Source organism: Penicillium samsonianum, assembly GCF_028829775.1.
Source record: "Penicillium samsonianum strain IBT 33392 chromosome Unknown utg000004l_segment0_segment0, whole genome shotgun sequence".
Lineage (NCBI taxonomy): Eukaryota > Fungi > Ascomycota > Eurotiomycetes > Eurotiales > Aspergillaceae > Penicillium > Penicillium samsonianum.
Genome location: NW_026643262.1, coordinates 2,873,487 through 2,893,624, shown reverse-complemented (window position 1 = coordinate 2,893,624; position 20,138 = coordinate 2,873,487). Strand labels below are relative to the sequence as shown.

At 49.3% G+C, this 20,138-nt stretch overlaps 9 protein-coding genes across 9 annotated transcripts; 5 read left to right on the top strand and 4 right to left on the bottom strand.

The window, feature by feature from the left end:
• Nucleotides 1–33: 33 nt before the first annotated feature.
• On the bottom strand, nt 34–1,899 carry N7471_008008 (M20 family dipeptidase). The gene is made up of 5 exons (XM_057280727.1): nt 1,719–1,899; nt 1,633–1,664; nt 1,517–1,605; nt 349–1,466; nt 34–291 (listed from the first exon to the last, which is right to left on the bottom strand). The coding sequence occupies exons 1-5, from the start codon at nt 1,865–1,867 to the stop codon at nt 108–110; spliced, it is 1,572 nt and encodes a 523-aa protein (XP_057134987.1). The 5' UTR covers nt 1,868–1,899; the 3' UTR covers nt 34–107.
• A 287-nt stretch (nt 1,900–2,186) lies between these two features.
• N7471_008007 (mitochondrial 54S ribosomal protein mL58) lies at nt 2,187–2,786 on the bottom strand (the record flags this gene model as incomplete). Its single annotated transcript, XM_057280726.1, has 1 exon — nt 2,187–2,786. The coding sequence occupies one exon, from the start codon at nt 2,784–2,786 to the stop codon at nt 2,187–2,189; it is 600 nt and encodes a 199-aa protein (XP_057134986.1).
• A 473-nt stretch (nt 2,787–3,259) lies between these two features.
• N7471_008006 (uncharacterized protein) lies at nt 3,260–3,994 on the top strand (the record flags this gene model as incomplete). The annotated part of the gene is made up of 1 exon (XM_057280725.1): nt 3,260–3,994. The coding sequence occupies one exon, from the start codon at nt 3,260–3,262 to the stop codon at nt 3,992–3,994; it is 735 nt and encodes a 244-aa protein (XP_057134985.1).
• Nucleotides 3,995–4,383: 389 nt separating this feature from the next.
• Nucleotides 4,384–6,360, bottom strand: N7471_008005 (cystathionine gamma-synthase; the record flags this gene model as incomplete). The annotated part of the gene is made up of 5 exons (XM_057280724.1): nt 4,384–4,512; nt 4,562–4,604; nt 4,649–4,832; nt 4,882–6,265; nt 6,316–6,360. 5 exons carry the CDS (start codon nt 6,358–6,360, stop codon nt 4,384–4,386), a joined length of 1,785 nt encoding a protein of 594 aa, XP_057134984.1.
• Nucleotides 6,361–6,607: 247 nt separating this feature from the next.
• N7471_008004 (rRNA-processing protein UTP22) lies at nt 6,608–9,823 on the top strand (the record flags this gene model as incomplete). The annotated part of the gene is made up of 1 exon (XM_057280723.1): nt 6,608–9,823. One exon carries the CDS (start codon nt 6,608–6,610, stop codon nt 9,821–9,823), a length of 3,216 nt encoding a protein of 1,071 aa, XP_057134983.1.
• Nucleotides 9,824–10,106: 283 nt separating this feature from the next.
• N7471_008003 (uncharacterized protein) lies at nt 10,107–11,276 on the top strand (the record flags this gene model as incomplete). The annotated part of the gene is made up of 1 exon (XM_057280722.1): nt 10,107–11,276. The coding sequence occupies one exon, from the start codon at nt 10,107–10,109 to the stop codon at nt 11,274–11,276; it is 1,170 nt and encodes a 389-aa protein (XP_057134982.1).
• Nucleotides 11,277–11,624: 348 nt separating this feature from the next.
• lreA (uncharacterized protein) lies at nt 11,625–14,416 on the bottom strand (the record flags this gene model as incomplete). The annotated part of the gene is made up of 4 exons (XM_057280721.1): nt 11,625–13,078; nt 13,130–13,568; nt 13,623–13,717; nt 13,795–14,416. 4 exons carry the CDS (start codon nt 14,414–14,416, stop codon nt 11,625–11,627), a joined length of 2,610 nt encoding a protein of 869 aa, XP_057134981.1.
• An 818-nt stretch (nt 14,417–15,234) lies between these two features.
• N7471_008001 (putative RAS small monomeric GTPase) lies at nt 15,235–16,186 on the top strand (the record flags this gene model as incomplete). The annotated part of the gene is made up of 4 exons (XM_057280720.1): nt 15,235–15,266; nt 15,320–15,336; nt 15,384–15,827; nt 15,876–16,186. 4 exons carry the CDS (start codon nt 15,235–15,237, stop codon nt 16,184–16,186), a joined length of 804 nt encoding a protein of 267 aa, XP_057134980.1.
• A 1,547-nt stretch (nt 16,187–17,733) lies between these two features.
• On the top strand, nt 17,734–18,772 carry N7471_008000 (Zn(II)2Cys6 transcription factor domain-containing protein; the record flags this gene model as incomplete). Its single annotated transcript, XM_057280719.1, has 3 exons — nt 17,734–17,841; nt 17,892–17,989; nt 18,061–18,772. The coding sequence occupies 3 exons, from the start codon at nt 17,734–17,736 to the stop codon at nt 18,770–18,772; spliced, it is 918 nt and encodes a 305-aa protein (XP_057134979.1).
• Nucleotides 18,773–20,138: the final 1,366 nt, after the last annotated feature.

Genomic DNA, 20,138 nt, shown 5'->3' with positions numbered 1-20,138 from the left:
TGTGTGGTAATATATATATTATTCCAAAATTGACTGGGATTAAATGGCTTGCATTTTGGTAAGACGACTGCTAAATTAGCAGATAAAATTTGTATTTATGATTATATCTATGAAGAGGTAGGCTCTTCCGCAACGTAGTGCAGGTAAGCTCCCAGCAGCTTGGTTCCCTCGATGTAGTTTCTCTTGTCAAGCTTCTCGTTGACAGAGTGGGCAGCATCAGTCGAGCTTCCCATGGGGAGAAGCAAGACGTTCTTGCCGGTGGCTTGCTCGAAGGTCAATGTGACAGGAATACTATCAATGGTTAGCTGCGAAACTATTTTTTTTTGGGGGAAAAAAAAAGAGTCCTACCTTCCACCCTCGCGAGTCATATCAGGCTCGACTCCGAAGACCTGCTGAACAGCCTTTCCGGCAGCCGAGAAGTTCCAGTGCTTGGGGCTGGCGACCCACCACTTGCCGTCGTGCTGCAGCCAAACATCCAAAGTGTTCTTGCTGTTCAGCTTGGCGAACTCGGCCTTGATATGGTCGAAGACCAGCTTGTTCACATCTTCGCTCTCCATGTTGGGGACGGTACGGATAGAGAATTTACCAATAACCTTGGCGGGAATGACCGTCTTAGCACCGGGGGCGGAGTAAGCACCCTCGACACCGTGGATGGACAGAGAGGGGTAACGCCATCTGGCCATCAAAGTACGCTCCTTGGTGGGGTGGATACCTGTCTCGGCACCCAATGACTCGTGGAGGTTGTCCATAGTGTAGCTGATGTTACCATAGAGAGTCTGCTCCTCCTCAGTCAGGGGAGCCACCAGATCCATGAGACCCGGAATCAGAATGTTACCCTGGGCGTCAACCAGCTTGGACAGGACGTTGACCAGATCAGTCATGGGCTCGTGGGCAGAGCCGCCAAAGACACCACTGTGCAGATCTTGAGCGGGGCCCGAAATGCTGATGGAATAGTAGTTGCAGCCGCGCAGACCGTAGGTGAGGCAGGGCTTCTCAGTGCCGAGCCAGTAGTTGTCGGAGATACAAACGGCGTCCGTATCCTTGAAGTACTTCTTGCTCTCAGCCTCAATGAAGTCATCCAGACCCTCAGATCCATACTCTTCCATTCCTTCGAAGCAGCACAACAAGTTGACGGGGAACTCGATACCAGCCTTGCGGTGGGCATCGATGACATTGAGCCAGCCTAGAACGGGACCCTTGTCATCGGTAGAGCCACGGCCATACATCCGATCCTTCTCGTCAATGGTCAACTCAAAGGGCTCGGTGGCCCAGCCGTCTTCCTTCAGAGCAGGCTGCACGTCGTAGTGTCCGTAAACCAGAATAGTGCGCTTGTTCTTATCGTTACCGTATCTCGCAATCACCACGGGTGGCAGCTCGAGGTGCTCTTTGCCAGGCTGCTTGCCCAATGGTCGTTGCTCGACCTCGGCTCCAAGAGCTGTGAGCTCGTCGGCAAGGAATTGTCCCATCTAGAAAGATTAGACCCTGGGTTTGTGTGTGTCTGCTGGAAACAACTCACGCGGAACACATCCGGTCGGTTCTCATCTTGCGCCGAGACAGATGGGATGGCAACCGCCTTCCGTAGACCTTGACCAGAATCAGCGAGGACTTTGCGAGAAAACCAGTATTACATACGCTCGATGAAATCGTTGGACGAGTCGTCGACCCTATTTTGACTGTCAGTTGATGTCTTTTTTTTTTATAGAGATTAGCATACTTACTGCTTGAAAAAGGGCTCTAACTGGGGCGCCATTTTGGAATCACTGATATAGCCGTAGAAGAAACGGCGAGAGGAGAGAGGAGAACGAACTGGAGAAAATCGAGAAAGAGCAAGTTTGAAAGGAACACGACGGAGGGGAAAGAGGGGCATTGCCGTCTTTGCCCTGAGGTAACCGGAGAGAGTCCAGAGGTGACTTCTTATCACGTAATTTTTTTTTTGGTCCTATCACACAGTAGCGATGTGACAAGGACCTGTTAGGGGCTGTTAGGCTGTTTTTGAACTGAGACACATATATATATATATATATTATTTTCGATATTTTATAGCTTTTTACCTTGATAGTTATCCTATATAGCTCTTAAGTAGAAAATTTGGTATGGAATACATAAACAATGCTAGAAAATAAGCTAGAATACATGGTTTTTCTTTACAAAACAGACCCTTTCCTGTGAGTTGGATCATGCTACCACTATGCATCTCGTCCCCAGGCCTCGCGCCGCAGTTGACGGTCCTCTCTGGCCATACGGCGCTTGGGTCCCCATCGCGATTGCACCGCCTCCAAGATCCGGGCTTGGATTTCCCTCTTCTCTGGGCTTGCCTGGCAGACCATGGCAATAAAAACGGGCGAGCATTCAAAACGTTTGGCGAGCTTGTTTCGGCTCCAGGTCATGGGATCGTTCATGCGGAGATTGCGGATTTCTTCAATGTTTGAAGGGGTGAGGTGGTATTTTCTTTCGGGCATAGACTTGTAGACACCGGGAAGATCGTCGGCGTTGGGGGTCGCAGTGGAGGAAAGGATGGATGCTTTCCGAACATCATCGGCAGGCAAGAATTTGGATGGGGTGTGGTAGGCATTTGGAGCACTGGATGGCGGGTTATGGATAATGTGATCGTGACCCAGGTTAGACGGGTCAAATGAGGAGTCTGGCTTCACACGTAGTCGCTGCTTGGTTCGTCGGTATGAAGATTGGTTTCGTCGAAATCCTAGTGCCAGAGAATCCGACAAGGAGGGAATAAGGAATGGCAATGTGAGAAATGGCCGCTTCGTCGCGGCAATGAAGGTCGCCATTGCGTCTGGTCAATTGGGGGAGGGGGAATTGATCAGAAACTAGAATAATAGAAAAGAAAGTGTTAGTAATACTTCATAGATATTGTTTATAACGGTTAAACTGACCTAAAGGTAAGACTGAACTTGGGGTTGAAGGACTGGACGTGTTGGCATCTCTCGCGCTTCGAACCCGAACTTTTTCCCTGGTCTCGTGACCCCCCTGGGGGTCTGAGTGTATTTACCATACCGTATTAAAAAGTACGGAGTAGTACGGAGTACATGTATTCAGTACACCGGACCTCTCCCCATCACAGCTCAAACAAAAGTACCGGATACAAGTATCTACCCAAGTTGGGTAATAATATTCCCCCGTTGGGGCCAGTCACCTGGTCTACTACGTATGTCTCACAGATGTCATCACTGAGATTTCTACTAACTCCCATTTACTCTACTTTATTGATCATGGCTGGATTTTGATAGTTCATCTTATCGCAATGTCGGACTCTACAGTTCAGACAGATCAAAAGCCAAAGGCGGCTGGAGCGAATACACGAGCCCCGAAGCCCGCTGCTTTCACATGGGACAAGAATCAAATCGACACAGGCTGCATATCACCTGTGAGATCATCCGAAGCCCTGACACCAAATCATGATTCGACCAGATACATGAAACACCCCTCGTCGCCCGAAAGCTCCTCGTATCTGCCGCCCCGTATACATTCCCCCGCCTCTCAAATATTCGAACGAGATGTGCAGGAAGATATAGTGCCAGCACAGGCATCGCCTTCGATACCTGCACATATTCGAACCGATAACTATATTCCACCTGTCCTAGAAGCATCCTCGGCCGCAATCACAGATGAACGCCTCGATCCAGATTCGGTCGAGATTGTCACACATAGCCTACATCAATCCGCGGGTGGTCCATCCGGGGAGCAATCGATGTCCTCCTCAGGCATCGATCATCTCTTGGGCCATGCTGATGGAGATGAACTCTCCAGTTATGGAGCACTGGACACGACAGATGTACGTCGGCTGAGCTTTATTTCCTTTGCCGACGTTGTCAACGCCGAGCATGCAGAAACAAATGAAGCTCATCCTGGCGTAATACCTCGGGAGCGCCTAGGAGATATCAACCAATCCCCGTCTCCATTGCGCTCTCCATCTTCTTCGCATGGACTTAGCACTTCGCCGCCAACAAGCATTGCGACCTCCCCCCAGAGGGCTTGATATGTCTCCCACTCGGTTCCCTACTGCTAGTGCTGCCCAAAGTCCAGTCTCTTCCAGTTTTGGGGGAGACCTCAATGTAGAGACCATGCGACAGGCTTTGAGAAAAACCGCCAGCGGAGACCTGGGCATCACAAGCCGGGCCGTGAGTACCATAGGGGATGACCTGCTAGATCGTACATTTTAACAGCTCAAACTGCTTTTGTTTGGCGTTGGACAGTGAAGGGCTTGGGGCAGAATCTCGTTTTCTTCATGGTACAGTGTGATAAGATATGGTAGTCTGCTTTATATTCACGATATATACCGCAATTTACGGATCCGGATATCCCAGAGCCAGAAAAGTCCCAGTCCTTGTATAGTGCACAGGCCAACTTTGATTGAATGGGGGTAGACTATGCACTTGCCTGTCGAACACTTTGCACTGCGTCCAAGGCCCGTTGTACCCTGGAGCGCAGATCAGGCACCTCTTCTAATCCAACACTGATTCTCACTAGATCCGGATCCACGTTGAAGGATCTCGCCTGACACATGTTAGTTATGGCCTGGTCAACATGCGAGTGGTGTACATACCCAGTCTAATTCACCGTAATGAGCCAGGAGGACGTATGGAGAGCTGAAAGGTTAGCAAAACTCAAGACAGGGGCCCTGCGTACTCACCTCAATGTAAAGTTGGTCCCAAGACTGGGTCCCTTCAAAACCTCGATGGTGTCAAAAAAGGCAATCGCCTCGGCTTGGGAGTGGAACGTGACAGAGAAGAGACCACCATAGCCACCATTGGCATTGCGGAGGCTATCATATAGTGGTTTCGTGGGGCTGTATTTCGGGTAGTAAACATCTTTCACTGTGAAATTGTCAGTATAGCTCCCACTCAAAAGTAAATGGATACTTACCTAGGGGAGACTCCTTCAGCATAGCTGTAATGTCCTCAGTGGTAGCATTGATCTGTTCAATGCGAGCAATAAAATCACGGCTGTTTCTCTCCAAGAAAACGGCATCTTCTGCCCAGTAGATATCTTCGTAATCCCGGTTATAGGTTTCCTTGATGGCTGCATAATACTGTGCGTGAGGGTTGAGCACCGCACTTCCTCCCATGACGTTGCTATCTCCGCTGAAAATCTTGGTCAAGCTGCTGACAACTATGTCTGCTAAGTGCAAAACGTTGATGTTTAAAAAGTTGCTGATGGTTTCGTCGACCACCACGGCAAAACCATACTCGTCTGCCAAAGCGCGAATCCGTTTGAGGTCCGGTGTTTTGAGAAGAGGGTTACCTGGTGCCTCGGTAAAAAGCCCAAGGAAACGCTCACCAGCCTTCAGTCGAGATTCCAGGTTATCCAGATCTTCCGAGGAGCCGTGACCATAGAATACGCAGCCTGGTCCCCACTTTTGGAGAATCTTCAATGTATCCGTGTAAGGGAACCCGAAACAAATTGACGGCAAATCGCCTCTAGTAGCCAGCAAGGTCTGATGAGCGTTGAAAATGGCGCTCATACCCGAAGGGTAAAGAAGGACATCCTCCTCAGAAATACCGGCGACTCGACCTTCTGATGAAGCTGTTTCCAGGGCTTCTGGCAGTTCAGCATCGGCTGTCAAGACACCCGCAATACGTTTGCGAACAGCGAGCTTGGCCTGATTGGCGAGAGAAGTGCTGAGGTTTCGGCCAAACCGCTCCTCAATAAACTGAGCATAGTCTCGGCCGTCTTCGGTGTTTGGTTTGGGAGGAGATTCCCCAACAGAGCCCTTTCTCGCTCCACTGACACTTTGGTATCTGCGGGGTCCCTTACAAGGACGCTGGGAGATTGACTCCGCAGTCGCAAGGCCTTTGTCTTCCACCAAAAACCCGTCCGCCAATGCTCCAAGGCAGAACTCACCTCGTCGACTGGAGATGCCATTGCCCGAGTGTTGCCATACCTGCTTGGTAATGGAGGCGTATTCTTTTGGGTAAATGACACACGACAAGGAAGACGTCACTGTTGATCCAGCTTCGGTATGTGGGGATGGGATGAAGTTGACAATCCGTGCTTTGTATGCCTGCTCAGTAGGGATTTTGCTAAGCAAAAAGGAGTGACATATGCGCGCTGGCTTGATTGATGCGAATAGGGTTGCAGACTCGAGGTTGGAGTCACCGACTCGGCGAACAATTTCCTGCGCGAGCTTTTGAATAATAGGATGGACGAAGAACCGGGGATAACCGCATTGCATCTTATTCATGACCCAATCTTCTCCTTCTTCGTAGCCAATATTTTCCCTCCATGATGGAAGTGATACACTGACGGCCTTGTGAATGTTAGAAGAGTCATGGAGGGGTTACGGGGAGTCAACCATACATGGTCAGTGTTTGGAGGTACAGGTCCTCCCAAGACCTGCAACATTTTCAATTGAAAATAGAAATAGAAAATAGGGGCTAGAAAATATGACCTATTGTAGATATGTGTTTTAGAATGAAAGAGAGGGAAAAAAAGAGTTTAAGGTTGTAAATGATGCCATTCCTCCTGCGACTTCGGCGAAGCTCCGGGTACCTGATAAATTACGAATGAGTCAGCCGTACGGTATCAGTACAATACCGTTATCGCCAAAAAAAAAATCTCGGCCTCTACTAACAACTGCTACGCTCACGAAATGTCCGACCACACATCCAAGCGCAGGAAGCTCAGTCCTTCCCCGGAGAATGCTGTTACTAGCTCTTCAACGAAACAGACATCAAAAGTGACCGAGAAGCGAAACCCGACTCGAGGCAAAGATGAGCGCTCCGCAGAGCTTGCAATGGCCAGCGGCTTTTACAAGTCCAGTTTCTTCAAGCTGCAAATGGACGATCTGCTGGAGGGATTGAGACCTAACTACAGCAAGCAAGTCTCAAAGGTTCAGGAAACACTACACCAAATCAAGACCGCGATTGAAGGCCTGCCCGAAAAGTCTCCGCAATCTGTCCCTGATGCCGAGAAGGAGCTACGTGCTTCTGGCCTGGTGGTTCCATGGCCTGAGCCTCGGCCGAGCAAGGATGTCAAGTACAGCATGGCATACGCAAAGCCAGCGAACATCAATGTGGTAGGTAGCTTTGCGCTAAAGACAGGCGCTCGCACTTTGGAATCGCGCCCAATTGATATGGCAGTCACCATGCCGAGTTCGCTCTTCCAGGAGAAGGACTACGTAAACTTCAGATACTTCCACAAGCGGGCCTACTATATCGCATGCGTGGCTGCTGGGATTCAAGACACCGCGAACACTCTCGGGTTTGATCTCAAATTTGGTCCTCAGGATGGAGACAGTCTCCGTCCTCTCATCTTGTTGGAACCGCGTCAAGCCGAATCGTCCGGGCCCACAATTCGAATTCTGACCGCAATCGATCCTACGTTGTTCCCGATCACAAGAACGCTTCCACTCAAAAGCAATATCCGCCAGGCCTCCAATAACTCGGAGATCGGCGAACCGACCTCGTATTACAATGCCAGCCTCCGTTCCGATGCCACCGTCTCTCTCTATCACAAGTCTATCTACTCGGCCTCCAAGAAATGCGATTCTTTCAGCGATGCATGCATTCTTGGCCGCACTTGGCTGCAACAACGAGGCTTCCATACTCCCTTCCAGAATGGAGGCTTTGGTGGTTTCGAATGGACTGTACTTCTGTCTTTGCTGTTTGAAGGCGGTGGTCCGGCTGGACAACCGGTCCTGCTGCCATCATACAGCTGCTACCAAATTTTCAAGGCCACCATTCAATTTTTGGCCGGCAGGGATTTGACCACTCCTCTATTCTTTGGCCAAGAGGTCCCAGTTCCTTCCGGGGTACCTGTTGTCTTTGATGGCCGCAGAGGATTGAACATTCTTTACAAAATGACGCCTTGGTCATACACAACCCTGCGCCATGAAGCCGCCATCACCCTAAAAATGCTCAATGAGTCACGAGAGGACAACTTTGATAAGGTTTTCATTCTCAAGGTTGACGAACCGGCCCTCAGATTTGACCGCTTGATCTCATTCCCCAAGTCATTCAATGGAGACACGCTCCGCGCTCTTCACGAACAGAATGCTTTGTATACCGTTCTTTCCCGGGCTCTGGGAGACAGAGTCAAACTTGTTTCTATTGTGGGCCACGCCATTGATTCGTGGTCAGTCAAATCCAAGCAGCCCAAACGGTCGAGCCAGGGTGTGTCTGTAGGACTGTTGTTGAATGCTGAAAATGTCGGACGAATTGTCGACCACGGTCCGGCCGCAGAAGAAAAAGAAGAGTCTGCTTCGTTCCAAGCATTCTGGGGTGAAAAGTCGGAACTTCGACGATTCAAGGATGGCAGCATCCTGGAGAGTCTTGTGTGGTCTGACGAGTCAGAGACATCTATCATCTATCAGATTTTGGAGTACATACTCCAACGGCACTTCAAGATCACCACCGATGAATTCGGATTTGTTGGTGATGAATATGACGAGCTCCTCAAAGAGCATGGCGATGGCATTCTGGCATACTCCAGCCCTGCTTTCCAGTCAATCGACGATGCCTTCAAGGATCTTGAGAGATCTATTCGCGGCATGGACGAAGTGCCACTGGAGGTACGTCACTTGGCACCGGCCAGTTCGCTTCTTCGTTATACCTCCCTCAGACCAACGGGAGCCACCGACGTTGTTCTTCAGTTTGAAAGCTCCTCACGTTGGCCCGATGACTTCGCCGCTATCCAAATGACCAAGGTTGCATTCCTTTTGAAGATTGGAGACTCACTGGAATCATCGGCTGCTGCCTCGTCTTGCCGTGTAGGCCTCGAAAACGAATCGAGCAAGGTAATCAACAATGCTTATTTGGAAATCCCCCATTCTTCTGGCGTGTTGTTCCGGTTGAGGATTCACCACGAGCGTGAACAAACCCTACTCGAGCGCAATCTCAAGGACCGAAATCTGAGTCCCCGGGAGCGAGAAGAGGCCGCCTATGCTCTCTTCGCCTACAAGAAAACCTTTGTCCAAACTCCACGCTTGACACAGGCACTCCGAAGCCTGTGCACACGCTTCCCCTTGTTGTCGCCCACCATTCGTCTTACCAAACAATGGTTTAATTCCCACCTGTTTACTGCCCAAATCAGCGACGAGTTGATTGAATTGCTGGTAATTCGCACCTTCACTCAACCTAACCCCTGGGAATGTCCTTCGTCTGTCATGACCGGATTCCTGAGAACTCTCCACTTCCTCTCTCGGTGGGACTGGCAGCAGGAGCCGTTCGTTGTTGATCTGGGAGGTGAACTGACCCCACAAGTGACGGAAAATATCCGCACTCGCTTCACAGCTTGGCGCAGCATCGACCCTGCGATGAACAGCCTGGCCCTTTTCGTCGCCTCTGACCTCGATACTGAAGGAGTGACCTGGACCCAATACGAGATGCCCTCCAAGGTTGTGGCTGCTCGGATGTCCAGCCTGGCCAAAGCAGCAGTAAGCCTGCTACGAAGCAAACCCCTCGATATGGATGTTTCCGAGTTGTTTGATACCTCGCTTGCTCCCTACGACTTTGTCATCCACCTTCGCCCAAAGCTGTTTAGCGGTTCCTCGGTACCCAAATTCAAGAACTTGGCCGAACCCCGTGCTGGAATGATGCAGACCATCAAGTCATTTGTCTGTGATGTACAAGCCTGCTACAGCCAGAGCATTTTGCTCTTCCACGGAGACGATCGTTGTGCAGTGATTGCTGGCCTTTGGAACCCACAGACCCTGAAGTCGCGAAGCTGGAACCTGAAGACAGCATACTCGACCGCCCCAGGTGATACCGAAGGTGAGGTCGTAATCAACCAAACTGCTATTCTGAACGAGATCGCGCGGTTGGGCAACGGGCTCATCGAAAACGTTGAGGTCGGTGCAGATGAATAGATCTTTGTTGGTTCAAATTGGTGTACATTAATTACCCTACAAAATAGTTCGAGCATATATAGCTGGTTTCTAACGAATTTTCGTTTTTCTTCAACCCACTTCGAATAATGAGAGATATTATGATTAAACTCTTAGCCCTCAATTACTATTGTAGATGATGCTCTGATACTCTTAGGCCTGAACATCTCTCGACTCGCATCTTGATATTGATGCCTAAGGTGTCAACCACTGATAACATGTGCAACCCTCAGCCTTGATTTCATCTTCTCTCATCACCTCAAGAATGGCCAGCATAACTCGGGGCCAGCGAGGCCTCTATACTCAATTCCAACCTTGGAATCACTTTCGTTTCCACACCCATCTCCAATCCCAATTACTGCCCATCCGCGCGCAATCCCAGCTTTTCTCAACCTCCGCCCCGAGGCAGCAATCCCGCCGACCCTCCCCATCACCACCTACCACAACCACCGTCTCAACTCCCACCAAAACCGAAATAAATGCCCCAATTAGCACCCACCCCGCCGCCATCACAACCCCATCCCCCCTATCCCCCTCCGCAGGCGCAGTAGATAAACTAAAACGCTATGTCGAATTCGGCCGCGCATACGTGACCTTCTACAAAACGGGCCTGAAAAACGTCTACCGCAACTACCGCGCCTCACTCCCTCTACGGAGGAAACTAGGCCTACCCGCCTACATCCCCACATCTCCACCGCGGACAAGCACACACAACAACAACAACAACCGCAACCGCAACCGCAACCGCAACGCGCCATCAATAACACAAGAATCCAAGCTCGGCCGCGCGCAATTCCAGCTGGTCCGCCGCTCAGCCCGCGATGTCCGCCGCATGATCCCCTTCACGTTGATCTTGATCGTCTGCGGCGAGTTCACTCCCCTGATCGTTCCGATTTTCGGCTCTGCCATTACACCCGCGACGTGTCGTGTGCCCTCGCAGGTGGAGAAGGAACGCATTGCTGCTACGGCGCGCAAACTCGCGGCGCTGGATGTGTTTGTTGCTGAGAATAAGGATCGATCTGTACACTTGCTCAAGGCGGGCGGTTCGGAGCAGTTGGCTCTGCTTGCTGGGTGTTTTGCTGATCCTGTCTGGGTTGCTGGTGCAGGCTCCGCGGATGTGTTGCGTGCCTGTGCTGTTTTTGGCCTGGTTAAACGTCACGATAGGACTGCGGGCGAGTCGCTTGCTGGTTTGATCTACCGGCCTCGGCTGGCACGGTATGTCGAGTACCTGGCTATAGATGATGGGATGATTCGTGCTGGTGGAGGGGTTAAGGCTATGAATGCTACTGAGGTGCGGATTGCGGTTGAGGAACGTGGTGGTGAGGACGTCTCTTCTGGTACTCAAGACCAGAAACGCGTGGAGGAGTTGGAGAGGCGCTGGTTGGAGCAGTGGCTGGCCGTTCGTGGAAACAGTCCTAGGTCCAAGAAGCTGTAGTTTTTTGAAGGCCCATAGACTAGATGTCCCTGCTTGCACAGTAGATGTTTCTTAGGGATTATTTGTAATATATCCAACATTTCGACTCATAAAAGAGCTGTTTTTCGTCGAGCTTTGATATCACTACTAGCCGTAGCCTAAGTCTGAGCCGGCATGTCTTTTCTGAATGCAATTTCAAAGACTACATAGAAAAGACTGCGAAATAACAATCCAAAAATCCAAGCGCTCAAAAGTAGCATGTGTCAATTTCGACAGTCAAACGGAAGGGTATCAAGAAACCAGCCCTCCTAGCGGAGAAGGAAATCAATTTCGAAAAAAGAAGAAAAAAAGCAGTTGATATACTCACCATCAGTCCACCGTAAGAGACGAAGAAGCCGCAGCCTGCACCTGCGCCTGGCCACGGATTTGCTTCGCCCATCGCAGACCACAGCTATTGCAAAGATCCCGATTTCCACTCGGGCCACGCCGCCACTCGGGGGTGTTCTTTGTGTTGCACATGGCGCAAAACTTCTCGACCGCCATAGCGCCCTGCTTGCGCTTGCGCTTCCTGCGGCGAGCCAGCAGGCGTTGCAATTCATCGGCCAGAGTGCGGTTCTGCTTTTCTAGCTCGCGCAGCTCGATCTGCCAGCTCGATCCGCGGGTGGGATTGAGCTCTGTAAAGAAGGTTGCTGGGTCGCCAGAGGGTGAAATACTGCGGTTGCCAGTGGGCAGACCGTTGAGGCCGATAAGGTTTGATAGATCGGGCATGCGTTGACCAAGGGCCCCGTACTGCTGGGGCGGGACGGGGTCATCGACGGTGAGTGTTGCAGTGCGTGCGGTGCCGGTAAGCGTAGCGAGACTTTTGTCTTCGGCGGCTGAAACGGCGGTGGTGGATGGAGGGAAGGATCGAGCAAATCGTATCTGGGCGACGAGGAAGGTCGGTTTGATTCCCTTGGGTGCGTCGCCGGTGTACAACGTGGTATGTGCTGAAAGGGCATGGCCTTTCTTATGCCACATTTGGTGTTTGAACGAGGGTGGTTCATCCGTTTCTTTGCCGCTGACCGTAACGGTGGCCAGGCTAGCTCCTTGTCCACCACAGGCTGCCTCTAGGGCTTGTGTGATCGTGGCAGTTCCACCAGTCTCGGGCTTCATGATCTCTTGTAGGCCTTTACCAATCAGATCGTCAGGCGAGCGGCCGAGCACCGGCTTCACCTTGGTCGTAACGAACAGAATGACACCAGACAAAGAAATCTTGGCCCAGATGTCATTCTCGGCCAGCGCGGCGGATGAGCCCAGGCGGGCAATCTGATCCAATGTGTAGACAGGTCGTGGGCGGCCGGTCATGACAAGATGCCTCCGGCCCTGGGTCGGGTCGATGTGCCACGCGCCGTGACTCTCGAACCACATATATCCTCTGTGCTTTTGTCTGATACGATACACAACACTCACTGGAGCGGTTGTCGTGCTCGCCCGCAAGTCACGGATTACAGGACCAATATCACTGGGATGGCAGATGGTGGACAGGGTCTTGCCGATCAGCTCGACCGGATCGTACTCTAGAATCTTGTGGCAAGAGGGCGACAAGTACAAGAATTCCCCATTGAATGAAAGTACATGGATCACATCATCGGTATTCTCAACCAGAATACGATCCAGGTAGTGCCGGTTGACCTCATTGCCAGCTGCGCCCATGGCGTTGAGAATGGTAGTCACTTCGTCATGACCATATCGCAACCCGAGGTCTGGTCGTGAGTATACATCTGGTGGTGGGACAATATACTGTGGCAGCTGATCGCGCTGGTAGTTAATTCTATAATTACCATCTATACAATGTTAGTGAGAGCACTCGCCACGAAGAATGCTGTAAAGCATACCAGGATTTCTTCCCCTCACGGCATCGGGTTTTTCAACCAGATCGACCTGGAACCCGACGTAGTACCGATATACATCTGAGTCCCACTGGATGGGGATCATCGTGATGAGATTCATGAAGGGTTGTCCACCCTTGCGGTAGTTAATTATACTAGCCTGGATCTCACTGCGATCGTCGATGGTTGACCGTAGCCGATAGACAGTCTGTCCATCCACAAAGGTCCGCTTAGCGCCAGCGTTGATCCTACCGTCCGGCGCTTGAAGGAATCGACAGTTCCGTCCAACTATTTCATCTTTAGTATAGCCGGTCAATCGTTCAAAGGCCTCTGATACATAGACGATTGGATGATCCTCGACCAAGATATCACACATCACAAAGGCGCATGAGAGATCGACCGCGCCAATGTTAATTTTAGGGTTGGGCCGCATAGCCACACGGCCCTGAATACGGTTAGTATATCGTCAGATACTCTCCATGGGGATAACAAGACATACCAACGCTCCCAGCACGTCAAAGCCAGTCGTCGAATAGATGCCGGTATGTTCAGTCTTGCCAATCTCGGGCTTTTCGAGCCCCGGCGAGAGATCCTCTGATTGCGCGTTCCCCGCGTCAGTCATACCATGGGCCAGAGCCAACGGGGAGGTGCCAGACACAGACACAACTCACCTTTGGCAGCAACGGGCTTCTTGGGCTGGATAGCCACCGGTTGCGATGGACGGTACGGCTGGGCAGCAGGCAGGCGGCGCTCCGGAGGTTGTTGCTGAGCCCGCTGCACCTGCGCTTGCGCCTGCGACCAGTCGCTCGTGCGACCTGAAAAGTCGGAATCCTCGAAATTGGCTGTCGAATCGGTGCTTGTATCGTATCGTTCCATGCGGGCTGGCGGAGCGAGCTGCTGGGAATAATGGGGCACCGTCATGGAGTGTGGATAGGGCGGGTATGTAGACTGAAACTGTGAATGATCCATCTGCGGATGTATCCCCATGGTGGTGGTCGGGTATGTGGTTGGGATATCGTAGGTATATGCGTTGGTGGCATTCATATTCATTGGCATTGAGATACCCGAGGTCGGAATCCCGTCGTATGTGAGCATGACATTAGACCTAGGTCCTTCCAGATCCGAAGGCTGTGATCGTGCGAGGCTCTGGAGAGGCAGATCCGCATCCTGGGGTAGCATAGCACTGAAGGCATAATTACCCTGGCTGGGAAAGGTCGTATATGAAGGGTTGGGTTGTGAGGGAACCTGATGTTCATCGTCATATTCCAAGTTGAAGTTGTTCATGTTGGTCATGATTAAAATATCTGTGGCCCAGACCGAGTTCCATCGCCCCGCGGGATGACAACCTGGGCAGAAGTGAGAATTTCCGTCAGAATATCCTTGCGATTTGTGGATGTTTTATAGGAGTGAATGTGTTTGATATTTGTAGAAGAGAGAATGGGAGAGGATGAGAGAGGAAGAGAGAGGAAAATAGAGAGAGGGAGAAGGACTTGATGTCTCCAAAGTACAAATGTATGTGGAGAAGTTACTCGCCAATCTTCGTCAAATACGGGGAAGAGTTGACATTCCCTTCAAAAATATGTTGTCTTTTTATTTATTTCTATATATATTATTCTCTTTCTCTTTCTCTGTCTCTATTCTATTCTATATATTATAGATCGTAGGAATTGTAGATGTCCCGTGTTATGTATCCAGTGTCATGTCTATGTGAAAGAGGCAAAACCCCATGAGATGTATCACAATGACAATTATAGACCGAAGGAGTAAACATTTAGAGATAGTTAGAGAGAAAGAGAACAATTATATAATAAGGGCTATAAGATAACTAGTAAGCTAGTTATATTATGTTGTACATAGCTATATTGATAACCCCCTATTATATTAATAACCCTGTCAACAAGCCCAGGATTCCCCATCTCCCCTCTTCACTCCCTCCAATGTCCTTTGGCCATGGACAAGATCTCAATCACCATCTGCGGAGATGGTGGATGTGGTATGTTGCTTCTCTTGTCTCCTGGGAATATCCTGACTCCGTGATTCGGTGCCACGTTTCCGGGTTTTACGCGATCGAGATCTGATCAGATCGGGATGTAGGAAAATCCTCTATCACTATGCGGCTGGTCCGTAGTCAATGGGTTCACGAGTGAGGACTTCCCCCTGATCTTGGAAAAACTAGCACTAATATCTCATTTCTAGATATGATCCAACTATCGGTATTGCGCGCCCATTCCGATGCCATTCCAATTCTAATCGGGCCCAGAGGATTCCTACTCCGTCACCCGCAACATCGATGGCCACCCCTACGTCCTTTCCATCACCGATACTGCAGGCCAGGAGGAGTACCGTGGGCTATGGTCTGCCTCGACCCTAAACTCGGACGCATTCCTCCTGGTTTACGATATCACCAACCCCTCGAGTCTTGAAACGCTGGATCATTTCATGGAGATGATTCATATGGAAGCGGAACAACGCGTCGAGGACAACCAGCGACTACGCCAGTTAGGAGAGAAATCTGGAGGTGTAGGCCATGTCAGCCAGATTGGTCTGCCACCGCCAGTTAAAATCGTCGCGGGCAACAAATGCGATCTCAAGGATAATCGCGTGGTGACATCCCGCGACGGACTCGAGTATGCGCGCAAGCACGGGTGCGGGTTTATGGAGACCAGTGCTCGCGAGACGGTCAACATTGAGGAGACCTTTGCCCGTATGACATGTCAGCAAGGAAGAAAGAGTAGAGCTAATGACTGGATAGATCTAGTCCGTCGCGTTGTCGAAGCCCGCCGACTCCAAAGCCAACAGGGTGCGCTTCCTCCTCAGTGCACCGAGCCAACGCACAATACCCTACCAACCACCACTGTAGACGAAATTGCAGGCGAGACCCGATCCCGTCGAAGTCGCGTGTGGGAGTTTATCAAACACCGGAAGACAACGGAACCAAAGGGCCAACAGGGTCAGGAACAGAGTGAAATCCAAAACGGAACCGAAAAACATCAGGAACCCCGTCAGAGGTGTTATCGGGGTTGCTGCGTCTGTCAGCTCTGGTGCTTTCACTGCTCTTGTTGACAGATAATGAGACTGTACATTATAACAGCATGTAGATTATACTATACCCCTGTCACATATATATATATATATTTTGGTTGCCGGGGGAGGGGGGGTGTCTCTGTATATAGAGTCGACTTGGGGAACATGCCATAGAGAAACATGAGAAACATGAGAAACATGGAGCAACCCAAGCCCACCTTCGGGGTGAATAGGGTGAATGGACTCGGAATGTGTCTCCGATATAAGACCGGTCTTACGAGATATGCTGGTCGATAGAGAGAGAGTGTGTGTGTTCCCACGGATTGAGATTGATAGGACTTGATGGGATTCGATAGGATTTAGGTCGTCACATATTTCCTAATGCAGTAAGTATTGAGCTAAGCTTTTGAACAGCACGGAATATCAGCCGAGGAAACAGGATAGAAAGAGAGAAACAGGATATGTTCTAGAAAAGTGGTCTAGCCCTTTGATAATACACAGTAATAAAAGTAAAGATGAAAAGGTATGAAAGGCATATCCTGAAAAGGGACATAGTTCCTGATTGGGCGAAAACCGGAATGGTCACGTCATGGACTTTTTCCTCCATCACCTTGACGGGGGAACAATAATTGGTAATAGGCCTAGAGGTCTAGGGTCATGAATCACGATGATTTGAAATGACCTCGGGATTATTTACTAATTATTATTGGGCGTTAACGTTGTATATCGTAAACTAGATTTCGATGAACCTATAATATTACATTTAAAATCTTGATCTTGGAATATACCTCGGAATCCAGAATACATAATATAATGAAGTTCTCGGGTGCAACATACAATTCGGCATGGGCTTGCCGATTTTCTTTTTCTTTTATACGCTTACATAGGGTTATGCTTATGCATAGATATTCATATTTTATTATTTTCTACTATATAGAATATATAGAATATATTGTATAATCTATATCCTATAATCTTATGTTCTATTCGTCCTACAGAGTATAGATATTCTATATTCCAATATTAAAATAAAAATAAAATGTGTGGCCGGAAATGCACTCCACTCGGATATACGTCAAGTTTGAAGTCCCCGAGCTCCGTCAGCAAATGCCGAGTCATCCTGTATTTTTTTTCACAGTATGGGAATTGTATGGTATTTTATGATCTTCGATCCGATCCCTTTTTTTATGCTCTCTCTCTAGACTCTAGACTGTACTCCGTAAGACACATCCATGACTCTAATAAAAAATTAATAATAATTAAAAACCCTAAATAAGAAAGGCCCCCTCTTTTTCGTGATTCCTATATATGCACATCTACTCCCATGGTGACCTGGACTCAGATTACTTCCCTATATTACTACTCTATACTTATTATTTCTTTAACCCTATATCCACGGTCCCAAGGGTTTCCTATCTGCATCCGTCTACTTTATTCGAACTCAATTTCCTTTTAATGATCTGTTAACATCATTATATCATTGACCCCGATTTGACGTCGATCCTACTTGGATCTGGAAGTATAGCTAAGGGTCAAAATCCCCTACTATATCCTCTCTCTCTCTATCACACTTTCGATTTTCAGTCATGGCAGCTCGCCAATCAACACCAACCTCGGAGCACTCGCATTCGGATAGCAATGTCCGTAAAAGAGTATGCAAAGCATGCGATCGGTGTCGTCTGAAGAAATCCAAGGTATGTACAACAAGAAGACGATCGTCCCAGCACACACTAACCCCGGACAGTGTGACGGATCCAGTCCTTGTTCCCGTTGTCGTGCAGATAATGCCATCTGCGTCTTTGGAGAGCGCAAGAAGGCGCATGACAAAGTGTACCCGAAGGGGTAAGCTAAATAGCTATATTCAAAAGCTCTAAGAACCCCCCAAGCTGACAAGTTATCTCCTCCAATTATAGATATGTTGAAATGCTCGAACAGCAACAATCCTGGCTGGTCCATGGCCTCCAGGAACTCTATCGACGCAACATCGAAGGCGAAGGCTGGCCTGGCGAGCAGCTGAAACTTGAACCCAATGGTCACCCACTCACTCACGACTTGCTCATGCGCCTCGGCGCTCTCGACGGCTCCAAGGGCGAGCGCTTCGAAGAAAACCCCGAAGCTTTACAGCAGGATCTATGGCACACCAACGCCGGCATGCAACGCCAGGAATCCTCCGACGGTGGCTCCGATAGCCCCCAGTCACCAGTGCCCCGTTCGCGCTTCTCATCCGATGCTTTCTCCCAGCAGCACATGCCTCCCACGCCGCCAACATACAGTCCCTCGACCCGTGCACACATCAAGACCGAGCAGCCTCATCAGCCTCAGATGCCCAACACCCCGCAATTCGCTCAGCCCATGTCTATGCAGGGCGTGGTCAACCCACTGGCTTTGCAGGGTCCGCAACAGTGGCCTAGTAACGGGTTCAATCCTTTCGATGAGATGGATATGATGTCCACGGCCGATTACTCCAATATGCCCTTTGACGACCAGCAGCTATCGTCGCCTATGTTCAATCGCCAAGTGTCCATGAACTGCTTGTCTCAAGGGTCGTATCTCGATTCTAAGAACGACTATGAGGATTTCAACCAATTCCTTAATCCAAATCCTACGGAGATCACTTCGATCTGAGCCTTATCCTTTTTAGGGTTACTTTCTTTTCGACTCTCTCTTTTTTTTTTTTTTTAACGCCGTATGACGTGATGCATGTATACTATACATGTTCTGCTATTCTTTCTCTTCTCTTCTCTTCTGGGGCTATTTTCCCCCGCAAGTTCTGTTGACTGGATTCAGGCGCAATTGGGATCCTAATCACCTCTGTACAGTGAATCGGTTTCGGAGATTTGGAGTTTGTTCTTTCTACTTTGGGGGGTTTTTTTGGATTTCTAAAACGGGGTTTTAAGAAGGCGTTGTGTTTTCTAATTACAATTCAAATGAAGTTCGAGGTCATGTCACCGTTACACCATCCGAAACGGGAAATGATCTCATTCGACTTTATATATCTGGGCAGTTTTTACCCAGGTACCGTTCCAGAAGATCGTAAAAGATCTAGCGGAGAAAGACGCCGATTTGCTCCCTGAAGGCCCCAAGGACCTCATAGATGACTAATGGACAAAACGGGAATAATTCGGACTCTCCAAGGAGTTTTCTTTTTTTTTTTATGGGGATGATTATTGATCTTCTGACTCAGCGGATATATTGTTTTTTATATTAATTTTTTCTTTCCGAATCTCCACATTTTGAGCGATTTTCGCTCTCTTTTTTTTTGCTTACGTGAGATTTTTGCTTTATAAACAGCCATGGGGCCCGCGGGCTATTAAACTCGCCGAACTCCCGATTTACCGTTATGGGTCAAACTCTCCGAATTGGAAATATAGAATTCCGTTAGTACAACTAATGATTAGTTTGTACATGCTCATTGTTCTTATAAACTCAGTTCTAGCCAAGCCGTATATGTATTCGTATATCGTATTCGGTCTGAAGTATATACCCCTGACACACAGCCCCAGTTATCGCCAAACCTGCTTTGGGGCCAACTTACTAGTCTAACAAGAAAATGCCTGCCTAATACAATGTCAAATACAAATGCCAATCCAATGCCAACCCAATGCCAACCCAATGCCAATCCTTTATTATGTATGTACTCCGTGCCTAGGTATCTGCCAATTATTAATACTGGAACCTTGGCATGTCTCCTTTTTTTTTTTTTCAGTGGGCCGACACGAGTCCGGGGTATAGATCCCTTCGGACACCGGACCCCGTTCCCTCCGACCGGATGCAGGCTTACCCTAACGCCGACTTCCTATGTCCGCTTTATGCGTGATATATTGTAGTTCCGTGTAAAGCTCTGATTGGAGAATACCGATTCGATACAATATTACCTTCTTGCCTTTGATAATTGAGGTTATAGTTTTGGTGGACTAGGTGCCCACCTGGGCAGGTGGCTTGGGGTGTTTTATATGGGTTACGGAAGAAGTCACGAGTTATGCTTTACCCT